The sequence below is a fragment of the Sabethes cyaneus genome, chromosome 2 (assembly GCF_943734655.1).
Source record: "Sabethes cyaneus chromosome 2, idSabCyanKW18_F2, whole genome shotgun sequence".
Taxonomy (NCBI): domain Eukaryota; kingdom Metazoa; phylum Arthropoda; class Insecta; order Diptera; family Culicidae; genus Sabethes; species Sabethes cyaneus.
In genome coordinates, this window is record NC_071354.1 from 95,571,200 (window position 1) to 95,590,256 (window position 19,057).

General features: G+C 39.1%; 1 protein-coding gene across 1 annotated transcript; it reads right to left on the reverse strand.

Moving 5' to 3' along the window:
* Positions 1–1,432: 1,432 nt before the first annotated feature.
* Positions 1,433–4,074, reverse strand: LOC128738812 (phenoloxidase-activating factor 2-like). The gene is made up of 3 exons (XM_053834215.1): positions 3,991–4,074; positions 3,325–3,548; positions 1,433–2,554 (listed from the first exon to the last, which is right to left on the reverse strand). The coding sequence occupies exons 2-3, from the start codon at positions 3,511–3,513 to the stop codon at positions 1,508–1,510; spliced, it is 1,236 nt and encodes a 411-aa protein (XP_053690190.1). The 5' UTR covers positions 3,514–3,548; positions 3,991–4,074; the 3' UTR covers positions 1,433–1,507.
* Between the last annotated feature and the right edge of the window lie 14,983 nt (positions 4,075–19,057).

A 19,057-nucleotide genomic window follows, 5' to 3' on the forward strand; every position in this document is an offset into this window, starting at 1 on the left:
ATTTCGCGACTTGGAGCTTCTTGCCGATTCGCTGAATGGTTAAGTTCATACCTACGTGGAAGAATCTTACGCGTTAAAGTCGGTGAATGTATATCTTCGCAGTTTACCAATAGTTCGGGAGTGCCGCAAGGAAGTAACATGGGCCCCTTGTTATTCATCCTGTACTTCAACGATGTCACGCTGTTACTACCTTCTGGCTGCAAATTGGTATACGCTGATGATCTAAAATTGTATTTAGAAGTTCGAAACACGGAAGATTGTCGTCGTCTGCAAACTTTGATAAATGATTTCGTTGGCTGGTGTCGGAGGAACTGGCTCGTGATCAGCATTGCCAAATGTGAAGTTATAACGTTTCACCGTATTTTAAACCCAATATTGTTTGACTATCATGTGGACGGACTGAAGCTAAAGAGAGTCGACTCTGTAACTGATCTCGGTGTTGTCCTTGACTCTAAGCTCACTTTTCACTTACACCATGCCACCCTGATATCGAAAGCCGCACGTCAACTTGGTTTTATCTCAAAAATTTCCCGTGACTTTAAGGATCCACACTGCCTGAAAGCTCTTTATTGCTCTTTGGTTCGCCCAATTCTGGAAAACTGCAATTTGGTTTGGTTCCCTCACCAGTTGTCTTGGAATTTGCGGATTGAACGTATCCAGAAAAGATTTGTCCGACTTGCGCTACGTGAGCTTCCTTGGCGCGATCCTGTTAATCTACCACCGTATCCAGACCGTTGCCGCCTACTGGGTATCGATACGCTCGAGCGCCGTCGGAAACTGCATCAGGCTATTTTTATTGCGAAACTGATGAATGGTGACATTGACTCGCCGACGCTTTTGTCTCGCATAAATTTCCGTGCTTCACAACGTGCCCTTCGCTCTACTGGCCTGTTACAAACCAATTATCATCGTACGTTGTTTGGTTATCAAGAACCCATTACCGCCTGCATTAGGACTTTTGAATTGACTGACGAAATTTTCGATTTTAATGAAACTACACAGCAATTTGTGACGAAACTTAAGAGATCTAGTATTATATGAATTTGACGCTAATCCATTTATTAAGAACATTGTTCAGATAAATTATTGTAATAATAAATAAATAAATAATCGTTGTCGATAACGACTGCATTGAAAGTAGGTTCTGGACCCCTACCCTACCCTAGAGATCTGTGCAGAATTTAGAGAATTTGCTTCCAGAACTGGATGCTAGTTTACGAGGCCGTCGAGGAGCTGCGGACGATGTACATTAAGGAAAGAGTTCTGTGGGGCTCGATCTTCGGTTGAACGGTGTAGTGAATCTGAAGCTGGCCAAAGTTGTGGTTGTCACTGGCTTTGCTGAACCAGAATGAACATTATCGAAAGATATTTGGCAGTTTTTGAGATTACAAGGAAAATTCTAACAATAATAAAGACGAAAGCGTTAATCGAAGACTAGGGTTCCATTTATATTTATTGTCGTTCACTAGTAGTTAGCTCAACGTTAAGTATACTCTTGAAACTCGCTTTAAACATAGGTGTAATGCTTGGCCTCAACGTGACGCTGGGTCAACTGCTGGTCAATCCAATCTCGGAACATGGCAACGTTTACGTAAACTCCAGGGACTCCCTGTTCACCACAACCAATTCCCCAAGCAACGATACCGGCCTGATAGTAATTGGTTGGTACTCCAGGAATCGGACAAACCAATGGAGAACCTCCATCACCACGGCAAGTATCTTCGCCTGGTTTTCCTCCAGCGCAGATAAAGCTTTGATGCAAACGGAAACGGTTTCCTAGCCGAGTGGTGCGCATTGCATTTTCACATTGACCGTGTGGTACGATCGGTAGCTGAACCTTCTTCAGAATTACTTGGTATTTTCCCTCTTTGCCGAATATGTTTTTACCCCATCCCGAGGCAAAACAGTTGCTTCCATCAAAGTTGAAGTTCTTCGGAGGAAGGCATGCGGGTTGGATGTTTTCAGCCAAATCGAATGGCTGTTCGAGAATTAACAGGGCGACATCGTTGGCTAGTGAGCCCTTTTGGAACTGGGCATGGGTAATAACCTCTCGCACTCGACGATCCTGATGAGGGTACAGTTCGTTCTTGGTTTGAGTATCCCATTCTCCAGCACGCACCAGCAGCGTTTCTTTTTGTTTGTTCAAGACACAATGGGCCGCAGTTAGAACAACGTTGGGGGCAATCAGAGAACCACCACATTCGTACACGTTGAGCGTGGAGTCCATAACTTTATCCTCCCGCAGTACCGCCAACATCCACGGGAACTCACCGTATTCGGATTCGCCGTTCTTGTTACCGGTTATTCTAAATCCCAAACCATCGGCATTGCGTGCGCCACAGGTGTACTTGTTCGCAGCCCGCGGAGGTTCGGTTGCCGTTGGGGGCGGTACATCCAACACATCCCGCTTCTCGCAGCACGTATCTAGATAGTTGGGGCATTCATTCTCAACGGTGGTGTCCTCTCCGACACGGATGTCGATGATACCAGTTCCGTCGGTAATGATTTGGTTGTCGTTGCACAGATAGTACGGCACACATTCACCGTTGCACGTCTGAAATGGTAAGAGGAGGTCGAGTATGCTAAGTTTAGTCAATTCACAAAACCGATTAAGATGTATATGGTGATTTAACAATTGACAAAACAAAATATAAAAATAAATTAAGTAATGTTACTTGTCAATGGACAACATCATAAAAGCGAGTGGCATTGCAGGATAAGGATGCAGGAAATTGTTTTCGCTAGTGAATGTTACAGCTAATGAATGTCAACAGTTTTTTTTTCGTTTGAGTCAGTTTTCAGTGAGCAAATCGCTAGTTTTTAGCTTGATTTGTCAGCTGTGATATTGTCTTTTATATCAAGTTACAAGCTAACTTTTCACATGGTTTCAAATGCGAATCAAATCGATATTGATCCATACTCAATAACATGACTGGCTGTTTTGTGTGGTTTTTCATGCGGAAAGAAAATCAATATTCTGTTATTATGTACCTACAGTTGAGTCTGGTTTTAGTCTGTTGATGTTTTCGAGTTCGATATTTCAACAAAAAATTTCTTCATACTAACTGAACGAAAAGTTGGTAGAAGCATGATTTTTCCTTTTTACATTACTGTGATTCATTTATTTATTACTGCTAATGAATTCGACTACCAAGTCCTAATCAGTACGATACACAAAAAGTAGTAGCTTTCAACTGATTGTGCACGTTGCTGTGAGAATTTTTCACTCTTTTCAGACAAAGATATATGTTTTAAATTTTCTCTAGACAGTGGCTAGTGATGAGAAGAGCGTAAGCTACGTGGGTAGACAAATCGGGTACTTACGTATACGGGCGGTGGTGTTGGAGGTAGCGGGGCAGCCGGAACTGGAGCACTGGTTACCGCTGCTGGCGCTGGTGAGGCATTTTCAGCATTAAAAACAGACTCAAACAGGGCGTCCAAGTCATCTTGGGCTCGGGTAGAGACCACTAAAAGTATCACGAAAGTGGCCGAATGGAAAAATTTGTGCAGCATGGTTTCGACTGATAGTCACCGTTAAACTCCTAAATCTGCAAAGAAAATAAAAAAGAGTAATGAGTAAAGAATTCTTATCTAAGTTAGAGTCGTAATCATGAAAAAACAAATGAAATATAAACAACAATGACCCTCACTGGAAGCCGTGGATTGAAAGGTCATCAACGAGCCGAAACAAAATTGTAGGACAAATTTAATCTTTCACTTTGGGAATTACCACATATTTTAGATGACTGAGACTGACGAATCCGTAAATTAGATTATAAACACAAGTTAAGTTATATAGAGAAAACTTTCGTTAAATAAAATAATTCCACACGTTCGAACCAACATTGCCATATAACGAAGATTCGTTTAGAAAACAAAGAAACCCCTTTCGAACCAGTTTGACCACAATCGTCGAAAAACAAGTCTGTTGGGATTCATCTTTATCCAGTATTGTTTTTGCAGTATGTTAAAATCACTTCACAAACTTACTTATTCACTTTTTTTTTCGTCGGAGCAATCCTGCACTGTAACTCTCCAGAACAGAAGCGAGCAAGTTTCGTTGTTCGTAGCTCGCGCGCGATTAAAATAATATGTCGGGAACTGGAAATCATTTAAGCTCGAGAGAGAACCTGCGGTTTGCCGGTTTTCGGTACTTCCCAAGTGCACACAGACACAATCGGCCGGAGACTCGAAATACGATCGGTCAAGCAACAGCCGATGTGCGTGATCTTGACACCGAGGCCTGTGAAACCCGGTTCCGATCTATATAAATACATGAGAACTCGTCTGCCGTGCCGATTGAATGCATGTATGCGTATAGAAAACCGGTATCAAGTTATCAATTTCATGAGTGGAATACCCTACGCGAGTAGAAAATCCACTTGATCCGGAGGATTAAACTCTCCCGCTCTTGTTGGTTACATATGGAGACAAGTTTTAATAAACATGACACGATAGCGCTAATCATTTACATGACTTTTGTTTTGTTCAATAAATCATTTGGATCGAAGTCAACTAAGCAAATACGTTTCGCACTGGCGTTCCTAAACGCTAGACCTAAAAAGCAGGACGGGCACCGACCTTTCAGAAGCATGTTTGACTTAGACAAATCCGAGTGATTAGGTTTAATATTCCGGACCTTCAGATGGGATAATCCTTTTTTATTAAATTTCATAGAGAATGTACAGGGCACACGCCCGTCCTGGCCACGCCAGTAATGACAAATAAATCTGCAAGTCGAAGTAATTATACGTACCGGTTGAATTAACAAGAAACAAATATTTTATTTTCTTAAAAAACTTAAAAATAGAGCATTTATTTCACAAATAACCCTAATAATGAACAACCTAAATTCAATGATAATAATGGATTTTTTTTATTAATAGTTCAATAATTCAATCACACTTTAAGGATCAGCAAAAAAAGAGTAACGAGTTGATATCTAGTATAGAAATGGAAAACTAATTTAAGTTCTTCGACCATTGCAATGCTCCTGAACACGAGCCTTCTAGTTGAGGCGGGAATATAATTTTCTTATTCAGAAAATGGGAATATGTTATCACTCATTGTTGTTTTTGTTGTCATATGTTGAGAAAACACTATCGCAAAAACCCATCTCTCCTCCCCAAAGTCAATTAGTGAATGGTCACTGGTTTTTTCTGAATATATTTTTCCCCAAACATAAAAACAATCATTTTCATGAGAAATTCTATTAAAGCAACATCATGACCAGTGATGTAGCCAGGATTTTCGTTTGGGGGGAGGCAAGCCATTTTTTTATTAGAGAAGTTTTAAACCTCTGGAGAGAGACTTAGTTATTATGCAGAAAACCATTTGTTTAAGCAATATATTTAATGCTTATGTTACAGAATTTTCTTTCGAATTAATTAATTAATTAATTTAACTAAGTATTCATGTAACACAAGTAACTTTCTAATGGTTTTCAAAAGTTTGCGTAGGGTGAAGTGGTGCAGAATGCACCGCTTAAGCGAAACATCATTTTTCAGAGCAACGGTGTGCTTGTTCCACGTTTTTCAACTTCTAGAAGACTTTGGGATCTTTTCTACACTTACTCCTGGTGAAATTTCCTAACAAAAACCAGTATTTTTTGTTATTTTTGACGAGTTTTGGCAAGTGTCAAAATCATTATGTGGGGAAACGTCAAAGCCCGTACACAAAACACACCAAGTTTGCCCAGCTAGGCGTAGCAAATTTACATATAATCACGTGTTGAATAAACTCTTAAAACTAGGCTGCCGAAATGGCGGAAGCGTTCGTTACAGCGTTTGTTACATACGCTTGTTTGCTGGGATATAATGAGTTCATATCTCAACATAATTGGCAATCAAATTTAATCATCTATTTTTCTCCAACTGATGTGTGATGAAATATCGTAAGTTAACCCTCTAACGGGCAACATCGTAAAAACGATGCGATCAAGCTAAAGACTGTTTTATCATGAAAGTACACTCAAAAGAACCTTAAGTTCTGATTTTCATGCAAAAATAATTATCTGGTGGAGCGCCAGGTTAGAAAAAGTCCAATTTCTCTTTTTCGTTTTTCATATCTAACGCTCTACTCAGGTATTTTTTTAATTCAAATACATTGCAAAATTGATATAAAGCATGAAATTTCCTCATAGAAAAATTTTAAGGTCAATCATTTCGTTCTAGATGTGCTTTTTCACATTGGCGTAACTAGGGGGGGGCTAGGGGGGGCTAAGCCCCCCCTAGGAGACATTTAGCCCCCCCTAGAAAAATTAGGCTAGATTTTTAAATTTAAGAAAAAACTATAGTTAGATAACTTTACATAATAAAAACTTGAGAGTAATTTTTATATGCAACACATTTTAAAGTTCTCATGCATCAATGTGCATTTAATATGAATATGCCAAGGAAATAAAATGGTCGAAAAAATGCCGGGGGCTATAGCCCCCCCTAGAAATGAGCGCTAGTTCCGCCAATGCTTTTTCATCAAAAGTAAAAAAGGAAATATTCGTGCATTAATTATTTTCGAAATTTTTCGGAATTTTTGTTTTTGAAAAATGATAACTTTTGAATGCATAGTCAGAATCTTGTCATATTAATATCAAAATGTCAAGAAATCTGTTCTGAACACATTTTGCATATTGTCAATTTAAAACAAATTTTGTATGCGGCTCTGGAGCTCCAAAAGCGAAGGCCGTCTACAGACGGCCTTACCCGTTAGAGGGTTAAGCAATGTACAATTAGGTTTAAGGCAAATTCTAAGTCCTATACAATACATAATATTGCTACATTTTTAATAAATAATCAGAAACAGAAGATGTACTGCAAATTAAACATATTTTATAACTGTTCGATCCCGCTGTGATGCATTCTACCCCTGTTTTGTAGTTTGAAGTTTTTTTGCAATATATGTGAAAAATATGCCTAGTTAATGCCGTTTTTGTGATGAATCATCGAGTATGACAGTATATCAATTGAATAGACTGTATTTATTATGACATTTGCATACCGACTAGTGGTAAAAGCTTAAGAGAAAACCGCGATTTCTTACATGTGGAATAAGATCGCGGATAATCGCCTGATTTTATTGGATGTGGCTATGTTTGATGCTTTTACATTCTACACAATTATGAATTAGCTTCTTTTACACCAAATAATAAAATGCGCATTCATAATTTAACCAAATAGTTTCCGCGTTTTTAAACAATTATTAGCATGGGCCATTCTACCCCGACGGTGCGTTCTGGACAGTCTTCCCCTACAATATTGTTTCTGCTAATTAGTTTGCTGTCGAGAAGATTGTTTTACAGGATTTTTAAAGACTGCATAGCTTCTGGCACTCTCGCATCGAACCCTTCTTTTCCCTCCGCAAGACGCTTCGATCAAGGAGCATACGCCGCACTAAGCTGACGATGTACAAAGCGCTAATCAGACCGATAGGGTAAACAACCTATTTTGGACCCCTTCAGCAACTGTACATAATTTGGACACTTGCATTTGATTTAGCTGTAAGTGTCCAAATTATGTACAGCTGCTGAGGGGGTCCAAAATACGTTGGTTACCCTAGTCTGTAAGACGGGACGGCTGGGACCAGAGCTTGATTCTGGAATCAGCGGGTGGCTTAAGCGCCACTCTCAATGAGAGACCACCCACCTTGTTCGCTTTGCCCAGCTATGAGACCCTCTCCTTACGGGCGGGTATTATTTTGTTTCAGGATTCCGGCTCTAAAACGGTTCCACCGTACCGGGACAACGTCAATAGTAAACCAAAAACCTTAGAGAAAAACCAGCCAAGGATAACAAACCGCAACTCAACTTGCATCGGTTCGGTCCCTTCGATTCTATCCAAAATATATATATAATTTCTCATCACAGGGACATGTCTCGCATGCACATCATCCGAGAACGCTTCAAAATAGAGACGGGGGCTGAAATATTAGGCCAACCCTGCCCGCTTTCAACGTAAAGCATAAAACACGATGAGATAGCAGAACGGGAATCGTGAAATTCTTCTGTTTAATCTTTATTTATTTTTTTATTTATTGTTTTATTATTATCCTTTTCTTTTTTCTAAGGAGCAGGGAAAAGCCCGTTGGAGTAAACCTCTTTCAGGTTTCTTCTCCAACAGGCACAAAACCTCCTCATCTTTTCCATATTTTATCTATAATTTTACAAAGAACTGTTTGATTGATTTCACTTCCAGTGAGCATTTGCTCTTTTGCTGTTCAAAAAATACCAAAAGGCTACCTCGTTAGGTTTAAAGGTTAGGGGTTCGCTGACCTGGGGTTTTGTTGTTCAGTCATTACAGGAATGATCGATCGATCGAAAAGGTAAAACAGATTACTGTGTACACTGTATATCATTTTCCAAGGCCGTTCAAAAAAGAGTAACTCGGCGATGTTTTGTATCTGATCAAACGACGAGCAAAAAGAGAACCGTTGACGTATGCGGTTCGAACTCAGGCGATGTTAACTGAGATGGATTTTCACGTTGGGTGGTTCAGCCCACTGGCCCAGCTCTGCACTCAGTGGGGGAGGTACGGTACGGTACCACTAATCGACCATGCGCATGGCTGGAGTAAATAAGTTTGGAACGTACTCACATAATTTGTAACTATTGATTTTATGCGTTGCTGGATTCCGATGCGATGCTGCGATATAGCTTCCAGCGGAGATTTGACGGTGCTGCTTCGTATGCTGCTCCTTGCCTAGCGACGAGTTGACGGACGTCGCTCTACCGGCCACATGAAGTTGTGCCGGGAAATTTGCCAGTAGAAAGTGGAGTGGAATGCGGTTGGTCCGTTGAATGCGGTGTATCGGGAACTGCTGCGGATAACCTGCACCAGAAAAGCACGTAACCGATATCGAAATGTCGGGATTAAGGAATGCACTGCACGTGGTCCGTATTAAATTTTTTACCTCTTTTCTAGCACCAATACGCACGATATTTTCCACTATAATATTTACACGCGCTAAGCCTATCTATCGAATTTATTCTGGGGAATGCAACTGCTTTTAGATAAACTGAATTAAATAGTTTCACGATTTAACCATCTACCTTCGAAAATACATCGCGGCACTTAACGAATTTTAATAACCGATCCTACTTCTTCCACGATCCAAGACAAAGTGATCGAGTCAAGTTAGTTCCCTCAGATAAATGATAATGATAGAAATCTTCGGTTCCGGAACTACGTAATCATTTGCGAAATGTCTTACGAAAGTTCTACCGAACAAGTTGGTTGAAGGAGCCGTCCCCTTAAAGTATCCCCAAAGCATTGATTTCCTACATCCGAAGTTCAGATTCGACCGAACCGTTTCTCTTTGAAATCCCGAAACAAAAATTCTTCCTCATGCTTTTCCCCTTTTCCTGGGCCAGTGCCGAATAAGGGTTAACTCATTTGCTCCTATATCAAGCTTTCAACCCGTCCCCGAGTTCTAGTGGGCATGTAACTCAACTTTTAGACCGGCGCTCATGCGCAAGGTGCCCAATGGCACTCACTCACTCTCTTGGTACAGCGTGTGAGATTAAATATCTAAAAAACTTTCATTCGAAGCAAGCCGAGGGGTTGCTCGATGAGATAATCATAGCAGTAGTAATATTTATACTAAGTAAACTTTTGATTTTAAATTAATTTTAAATAGTCGTAATGCTATAAGTCCTATTCTTCAGCTGACGAATTTCTCGCCGAATCTCTTCGAGATCGGGAGCCGGCACGCTGTTGTCGTTTGTAGGCACTACGAGGTTAACTTCCGTTGCGTCTCCTATTGCTATATCGCTATATATTGAGGTGCACATCGAAACACTGCTTCTAACTGTCGACCACCTCGCGCTCGTTTGCGATTAGATCCCCTCCCTCGTCCCTACACATGTCAGGTTTAGGTGTGTAGCCCTTATGAGTTTGGTTCACCTTCTCATAAATCTTGCACGTGTCATTAGCCCGCAATAGCTGTTCCAGCTCCTCACGATCTCTGTCCTCGTTCTGGCGCTTTTTCCTCCTCAGGATCATGGTCAACTCGTTCCGCGCTCGTGGATACTTGGCTAAATTCTCTTACGTGGATATGCTTAGACAGATTTTCAAGAAAAACCGGCCTTCGATGAAAATATGGTCGATTTGGTTAAAAGTTCGTTAGTCAGGTGATCTCCACGTGGCTTTGTGAATATCTTTATGGGAAAAGAATGTGCTTCTGATCACCAAGTCTCGGGAAGCTGCAAAGTTGATGCATCGCTGGTCGTTATCGTTGGTGTCGGTGTGTAAGCTACGGGGCCCAATGACCGGTCTATACATTGTTTCCCTGCCGACCTGGGCGTTCATATCCCCGATGACGATCTTGATGTCCTATCGTGAGCAGCTATCATACGTTGCCTCCAGCTGCGCATAGAACGCTTCCCTCTCGTCGTCTGGTCTACCGTCGTGTGGACAATATACGTTTAAGATGGTGTAATTGAAGAAACGGCCTTTTATCCTCAACACGCACATCCTCTCGTTGATCGCTTTCTAGTCCATCCTGAATTTTGCCCTACACTACGAAGCCCGTTCCCAGCTCGTTGGTCGATCAACCGCTCTGGAAAAATTGGGCTTTGCAGCCACGGATCCTGTACACCTTCTCGCCTTTGGAACAGATCTCCTGCAGTGCCACAATGCCAAACTTTCGGGGTTCTAGCTGATCGAGCAGCACCCTGTCGCCACTAACGAAATTTAGCGATTTGCAGTTCCAGGCACCACGTCTCCATTCCTTGCCCTTCGTCGCCTTTGTCCATGCCGAATGTTCCGAGTAACGGAGAGCTACATAGTTGAGAATTTTCAAAGATTATGAGAGATACAAAACGATGTCGGTTTTGAACTATTCCAAATATCGTAACCGTGTCTCCTTCAGCTTACGATCTGCACCGACAAATGTTGTTGCGTTATCGCAATATATATCCGATATTTCACCGCGTCTTGCAATAGTTTATACCTCTGGGAAGTCAACAACACAATGTGGTACATTTTTGATAATAAAGACATGTTCGGAATTGGCCATTGTAGTTCTTGGTACTCAATTTGGCTTATTTGAACCTATTTTAAAAGTTTTAGTGTGATTTAAAGTGTCGTATGATGAGTTTTTGTTCATGTTCGTAATTGGTCATTTCCTAGGGGTTTCCGGAGCCCCCCAAACATGTTCAGATATGACCAAACCTGTCCCTAGATAGCAGATTTGGCTTCCATTGATCTAATTATTGAATTCTGGTGTGATTTAAGGTGTCGCACGATAAGCTTTTGTTTACGGACGAAATTGGCCACTTGTCTGGGTGTTCCCGAAAGTCCCCGGAACTTGTCCAGCTATAACCAACATGGTGCTAGGTAGTTGATCTGACTGTCAGTGACCTAGTTTTTAAATTCTGGCGAAATTTGAGGCGTCGCATGATAAGTATTTGTTCATGTTCGATACTGGCTATTTTCTACAGCGATAACTTAACCCGGAACATTTCCGGTTAGTCCCAATACAGCATAAAACTCCTAAAATGGTCCGCAATGGGCATATGTTGCAAAAAAAATCAATACCGGCTTTGACTTACGTTCATTTTGGAAGTGTCATTGAAGATTTTTATTTACTTTATATGAGCAGTCTGCCTTTTAAAACTTCAAAAGGGCGTAACTCAAAGATTCGTCGATCGATTTTTTTTAAAAATTGGCTCAGAGGTGCAGGATTGCAATACAAACCAACTGGCATTTTCCGTTTAAATAGCCCATTTTATTTTTTAATAACGGTATTTTGAACACCGTGCTAGTACATTTGCCCTACGGCGAATCAAAATCTTCATTCGGCTAACACCAGGACGAGCTCTCTTCTCCGGGCTCATCTTATATATAAAAATGGATTTCTGTCTGTCTGTCTGTAGGGATGTTCCTTATAGAATCAAAAACTACTGAACCAATTGGCGTGAAAATTTGCATGTAGAGGTTTTTGAGGCCAGGAAAGGTTTTAGTGATGGTTAGGGACTCCTCTCCCCACTAAGAGGGGGAGCTCCCATACAAATGAAATACAAATTTCTGCATAACTCGAGAACAATCAAGCAAATAGAACAAAATTTGGCATGTGGATGTTTTTGTTGACAAGAATTTATTCTATGGTAAATTGAGACCTCTCCCCTCTTTAGAAGGGGAATTATGACTCCTCTCCCCTTCAAGAGGGGGGGGGCTGACATACACATGAAATAAAAATTTCCTCATAACTCGAGAACTAATCAAGCAAATGCAACCAAATTTGGCATCTGAAGGTTTTCGAAGGCAAAAATATTTTTTATAGTGAATTAAGACCCCTCCCCACTTTAAGAGGGGGGGGGGCTTCTGTACAAACGAAATACAAATTTCCTCATAACTCGAGAACTAATCAAGCAAATAGAACCAAATTTGGCATGTGGAGGTTTTTGGAGGCAAAAATATTTTCTATGGTGAATTAGGACCCCTCCCCACTTTAAGAGGGGGGCTTCTACACAAATGAAATACAAATTGCCTCATAATTCAAGAACTAATCAAGCAAATGGAACCATATTTGGCATGTGGGTGTTTTTGGAGGCAACCATTTTTTCCACTATGAATTAGGACTTCTTACCTTTTTAGGAGGGGGGGGGCTCCCATGCAAATGAAATACAAATTTCCTCATAACTCTAGAACTATTCAAGCAAATGAAATCAAATTTAGCATGTGGGTGTTTTTGTAAGCAAGAATATTGTCTATGGTGAATTAGGACCCCTCCCCACTTTAGGAGAGGGGGCTCCTATACAAATGGAAATCAAAATTCCTCATAACTCGAGAACTAAACAAGCAAATGGAACCAAATTTGACATGTAAGTGGTTTTGGAGGCAAGTTTTTTTCTCTGGTGAATTAAGACCCCTCTCTTCTTTAGAAAGCGAGTTATGACCCATCTCCCATTTAAGAGGGTGGGCTCCCATACAAATGAAATAAAAATTTCCTTATAGAATTTGAGTACTAATCAAGCCAATGGAACCAAATTTAGCATGTAGGAGATTTTTGAGTCTTGAATTTATTTTATGATAGTTAGAGACCTCTCACCCCTGTGGTAGCCCCCTCATAGCCCCCTTGTATGGACTCTCATACAAATAAAACAGGATTTTTTTCGAAACTCAAAAACTAATCGAACTCGAGAAATTCGAGACTCTTCCATAAAACATTAATCAATAACAAGACTAACTAAAACTATCTGTAGTAACACTAGATCATTCAGGACGAGACGGCCGCGAGTGTTACCGGCGACCCGCCGTCGGAAGCGCCGCCCACTGTGGGGAGGCAACTCCCTGCAGAAATCACTACTGTCTAGGTTTATTTATTTTCCTAGGTCTACCTTGATTTCCTGGAACGAACGACAGCGAGTAAGGAGAGGATCGCGAAATGGTACTTTCCACAAAAAAGTTTTCCGTGAAATGGTACATTCTGCTTAAGGTTTTTCGCAAAATGATATTCGGCGAAATGTTGTACAATCATGGCAAATATTACTATCCGCTTTCTGGCTATGCACTGAGGGGACAGGGGAGTTGTTTTCTACTTTACTCTGAGGAAAAATTGCAAACTTGTATATTGAACTACCCATTCCAGGTAACTAATAAGCATTAGCATAAGCAGCAAATGAGCGTATCTGGCATTTTATACTGCACGTTGTTGTATATTAGCTTTTCTGACTGCATAGGTGTTGTAAATTGGCATCCAGAATTGTATTCAAATTCTTCGTGTCGGTAATTAGCTGTAAATTAGCATTGTCCGCACTATAAGAAGGTTATCAGTAAAGTAGCAGTATATTTTGCCAAAATAGCATTTAAGTAGCATTCAAGGCGACTTAAATGCTTATTGGCCTACATGTGAATAGCATTGGTGAGGCTTTTTGGTTACCTGGGATACTTTCATAGCTACGTAACTGCCAAAATGAATCATCTAAGGTTGAACTCGTCAGAAACTTGCAAAACTCGAGATTGTGACATAGATCATCCGAGATTCATGATTTATGTACAATACAGGTTAATTTGTGGCAATACGAAGTTTGTCGGGTCAGCTACCCAGGTAACCAATAAGCATTAAAATAAGCAGTAAATCAGTTGTTTATTAGCATCCCTGGCGTTTTATACTGCAGGTTGTTGTTTATCAGCTTTTTGACTGCATAACTGTTGTAAATTGGCATCCAAAATTCTATTTAAATTCTTCTTGTTGGTAACTAGTTGCAAATAAGCATTGTCAGCACTATAAGAGGGCTAGCCGTAAAGTAGCCGCATATTTTGCCAAAATAGCATTTAAGTAGCATTTAAGGCAACTTAAATGCTTATTGGCTTGCTTTTAAATTGCATTGGAAATGCTTATTGGTTACCTGGGTAGTTATCGTATAAAAGTACACACCTTAAATTGCCTTACTAAACTTCGATGAGAGTCGACCAGCCTTCCTTAGTAGAAACGATGGTTAGTGAACTCGATTGTTCACCCGTAGACGAGAAATTACGACAAAATTTATCCGGCGACGCGATTCCCGGGTTTCGGCACCACTGTTTAGTATAATTCGACGACTTCGAATTTAAGAATTTTCGAGATTGCGAAATAATAACGACGAGCATTTGTTTGATGTATATAATTGAACGAGTTTCTTAAGACTAACTAAATTATTCATACAAAGTGATTTTATATTCACCAATACATATATAGATTTTCATGACGCGATAATAAGTAATATAATATCAATATAAGCGGAAATACTTTCAGTTCAGTGGGCAAAGTAACAATATCGTGTACATGTACTAATTTAATTTAAGGTTGATGAGTTGATGATTATTTAATTATATAAATGCGAAATTCAAATATGTTGTAATCCTAAATAGCTTGATTTGTCAGCCATGATATCTTTTCACATGATTTCAAATGCGAATCAAATCGATATTGATCCATACTCAAAAACATGACTGGCTGTTTTATATGGTTTTTCATGAGAAAATCAAGATTCTGTTTTTATGTACCTACAGTTGAGTCTGGTTTTAGTCGGTTGATGTTTTCGAGTTCGACATTTCGAAAAAATTCTTTATGTTTCGTTTTGAAAGTCAGCTTCTGTCGTTTTCAGCTAGAAGAATAACTTTTTCACATTTACCCTTATTCTGCGAGTCACATGACTCAATACGACAATTGTCACTCGCCGTGACTCGCCACGGCGAGTCGAGTCACCTAGGTGACTACCGTGTCACCTAGGTAACAAACCCCTGTCACCTAAGTGACAAACCGTGTCACCTAGGTGATAAAGCGAGTCACCTAGGTGATAATTGTCACCTCATTCGCGGCGAATCCAAAATAGTCACGTCACTCGCTTCGCAGAATAAGGGTGATTGTTGTGATTCATTTATTTATTTTAGCATTAAAAACAGACTCGAACAGGGCGTCCAACTCAGCCGAATCTTCAGTTACCGCGCCTGGCGCTGGTGAGGCATTCTCAGCATTAAAAACAGACTCGAACAGGGCGTCAAACTCAGCCGAATCAGGAGTTACCTCGTCTGGCGCTGGTGAGGTAAAAAAACCACTCTCGAACAGGGCGTCCAAGTCATCTTGGGCTCGAGTAGAGACCACTAAGAGTATCACGAAAGTGGCCAAATGGAAAAATTTGTGCAGCATGGTTTCGACTGATAGCCACCGTTAGGTTCCTAAATCTGCAAAGAAAATGAAAAAGAGTAATTAGTAAAGAATTCTTATCTAAGTTAGAGTCGTAATCATGAAAAAAACAAATGAAATATAAACAATAACCCTCACTGGAAGCCGTGGATTGGAAGGTCATCGACGAGCCGAAACAAAATTGTAGGTCAAATTTAATCTTTCACTTTGGGAATTACCACATATTTTAGATGACTGAGACTGACGAATCCGTAAATTAGATTATAAACACAAGTTAAGTTATATAGAGAAAACTTTCATTAAATAAAATAACTCCACACGTTCATACCAACGTTGCCATATAACGAAGATTCGTTTAGAAAACAAAGAAACCCCTTTCGAACCAGTTTGACCACAATCGTCGAAAAACAAGTCTGTTGGGATTCATCTTCATCCAGTATTGTTTTTGCAGTATGTTAAAATCACTTCACAAACTTACTTATTCACTTTTTTTTGTCGGAGCAATCCTGTACTGTAACTCTCCACAACAGAAGCGAGCAAGTTTCGTTGTTCGTGGCTCGCGCGCGATTAAAATTATACGTCCCGGTTCCCGGTTACCCGGTTCCGATCTATATAAATACATGAGAACTCGTCTGCCGTGCCGATTGAATGCATGTATGCGTATAGAAAACCGGTATCAAGTTAACAATTCCATGGGTGGAATACCCTACGCGAGTAGAAAATCCACTTGATCCGGAGGATTAAGCTCTCCCGCTCTTGTTGGTTACATATGGAGACAAGTTTTAATAAACATGACATGATAAAGCTAATCATTTACATGACTTTTGTTTTGTTCAATAAATCATTTGGATCGAATGCAACTAAGCAAATACGTTTCGCACTGGCGTGCCTAGACGCTAGACCTAAAAAGCAGGACAGGCACCGATCTTTCAGAAGCATGTTTTGACTTAGACAAATCCGAGTGATTAGGTTTAGTATTTCGGACCTTCAGATCAGATAATCCTTTTTTATTAAATTTCATAGAGTAATGACACGCCAGTAATGACAAATGTAAATCTCGAAATAAACCTGCAAGTCGGAGTAATTATACGTATCGGTTGATTTACCAAGAAACAAAAATTTTATTTTCTTAATAAAATTAAAAAATGGAGCATTTATTTCACAAATAGTCCTGATAATGAACAACCTAAATTCAATGATAATAATGGAATTATTTATTAATAGTTCGATAATTCAATCACACTTTAAGCATCAGCAAAAAAAGAGTAACAAGTTGATATCTAGTATAGAAATGGAAAACCAGTTTAAGTTCATCGACCATTGCAATGCTCCTGAACACGAGCCTTCTAGTTGAGGCTGGAATATAATTTTCTTATTCAGAAAATGGGAATATGTTATCACTCATTGTTGTTTTTGTTGTCATATGTTGAGAAAACACTATCGCAAAAACCCATCTCTCCTACCTAAAGTCAATTAGTGAATGGTCACTGGATTTTTCTGAATATATTTTTTCGCCAAAAATAAAAACAATCATTTTCATAAGAAATTCTATTAAAGTAACATCATGACTTTCGTACAAAGAGAAAATTGTTCGATATTAGCATTTTTTTTGTTTATTGATTATAACAGAGTTATTTTTGAACATCCTAGTAGAATGTTAAATGTGAGTACACAAAACATTTTTTCGTTTAATTTTACTACTATGCATAGTTGTAAAATATACTTCTCAATTACTCATACAAATTTTTATATATTCAAAAAAATTATTTTTAAAACATCCTTAGATAAAGTCTTTTTCATCAAATTGGAGGTAAAAAATTATCCGATCGAGAGTGTTTTGTTTTTTTACGAACATGTTTGAAAGACTACATAACGATTAACGGGAAACTAGCAGTCATTACCTTTTCGTCCGAGAGCCCAATTCCGGAAGAAGTTTTTGGGCCCAAAAGTGGGATTCTGTTTATAGAAATGTATTCACTATATTCTTTTTACCAATCTGAACCACAGCGAATATGAACATGTTTCATGAACAAAATTTTTGTTTCAAACAAAAAAACTGCTTTTGAAATTTCGATGTCGATGTCGAGTCGATGACGACAAAGTTCGCCTTAATATGTTTGTCTCGCCTTTTTATTGGAAACCGAGTTTTTTCGACAAATAATATTTACTCATTATTGACCATTATTCTGTAATATAGTTTCAATGTAATTGATGCATTTAAAGATTAGCAATATTTTGTGATAAATTTTATTTCTATGGTTTTGAAACAATAACCATAACCAAACGAGAACAATATTTTAGCGGATTCAATAAAAACCCCTATAAAATTTGTATCGGCATAAATATTGAAAATCAGGCTATTGCTGTATTAACAAAAGACAATATAAATTTTACACTCATTTTCATAAAATTGATCAACCCACTGGGACCACAATGAATAATGAAGGGACACAACCATTTCATTGAGGTATATTTTTGAAATTTTAATTAATTTTAAATTTTTCAAATCTGTTACAATGGATTAAATTAGACAGAAAATTTGTATTCGACCATTAATTCTACTTAAAAAGGATTGCAGAGTGTCGGATATCAGACAAGTTCTGAAAATAATCGTTATCACTTTCTAATGTGGGGCAATTATTTGACGCTTCAATTGACCTCAATTATTATTACGAAATATTTTCGTGTGTAGCTTTCGTCAGCATTCATTCATTATCTCGCCACTGTACTACCACTAGTGAGCGGTAACGATGACTAGAATAATGCAACGGACTTCTATAAACATTGTGAACAGGATGTTCTGTATCAAAATCGCACCAAAAAGTTTTATTGTAAATTTTGCTTGCTCGTCATTGTAACCATCGGTTCACATCTAATTTCAATAATATCATTCCATTATAAGTTTTGAAATGGCTGTTTTACGAGAAGAGCTATAGAGTAATACAAAAATACAGGGGAATGTCGTCGTAGTTGGGCGACCTTTTGGCATTCGCCCATAACTTCCGTTTCAAATAGAGTTTCAAAAATTTAAATACATCGTTACAAAGGTCTGAGAATAAGGTTTAGTTCTGGAAAGTCTCGAACAGATTTCTTGAAAAATAATAAAGTTATAGGCATTTACGAAAATATAAAAAATATTGTCAAAGTGAGCCATATTGTACAGGTTGGGCCACCGCTGAGAATAAGTTACGTCCACCGGTCCATATAAGTACAAACAATTTATTTTTAATTATATTTTTGCGAAGTTTTGGCGATCTTGTAAAATCAATATTACTACGATCGCCTTTAATACACTTCGAAAATAATTTAATACACTACAAAGAAAAAACAACAACAATCCAGGCTTTTATCGTATTAATTTTGAATTATTTCACCACATTACACGTGACTGACGGTCTCCAGCGAATACATATTGCGCTTCTGCAATTATGCTTCG

Excerpts from the sequence above, each read along its gene's own strand:
- LOC128738812 (XM_053834215.1), bottom strand. The coding sequence starts at position 3,513 with ATGCTGCACAAATTTTTCCATTCGGCCACTTTCGTGATACTTTTAGTG. Across the intron at positions 2,555-3,324 it reads CAACACCACCGCCCGTATAC|ACGTGCAACGGTGAATGTGT; the intron begins GTAAGTACCCGA and ends TTACCATTTCAG.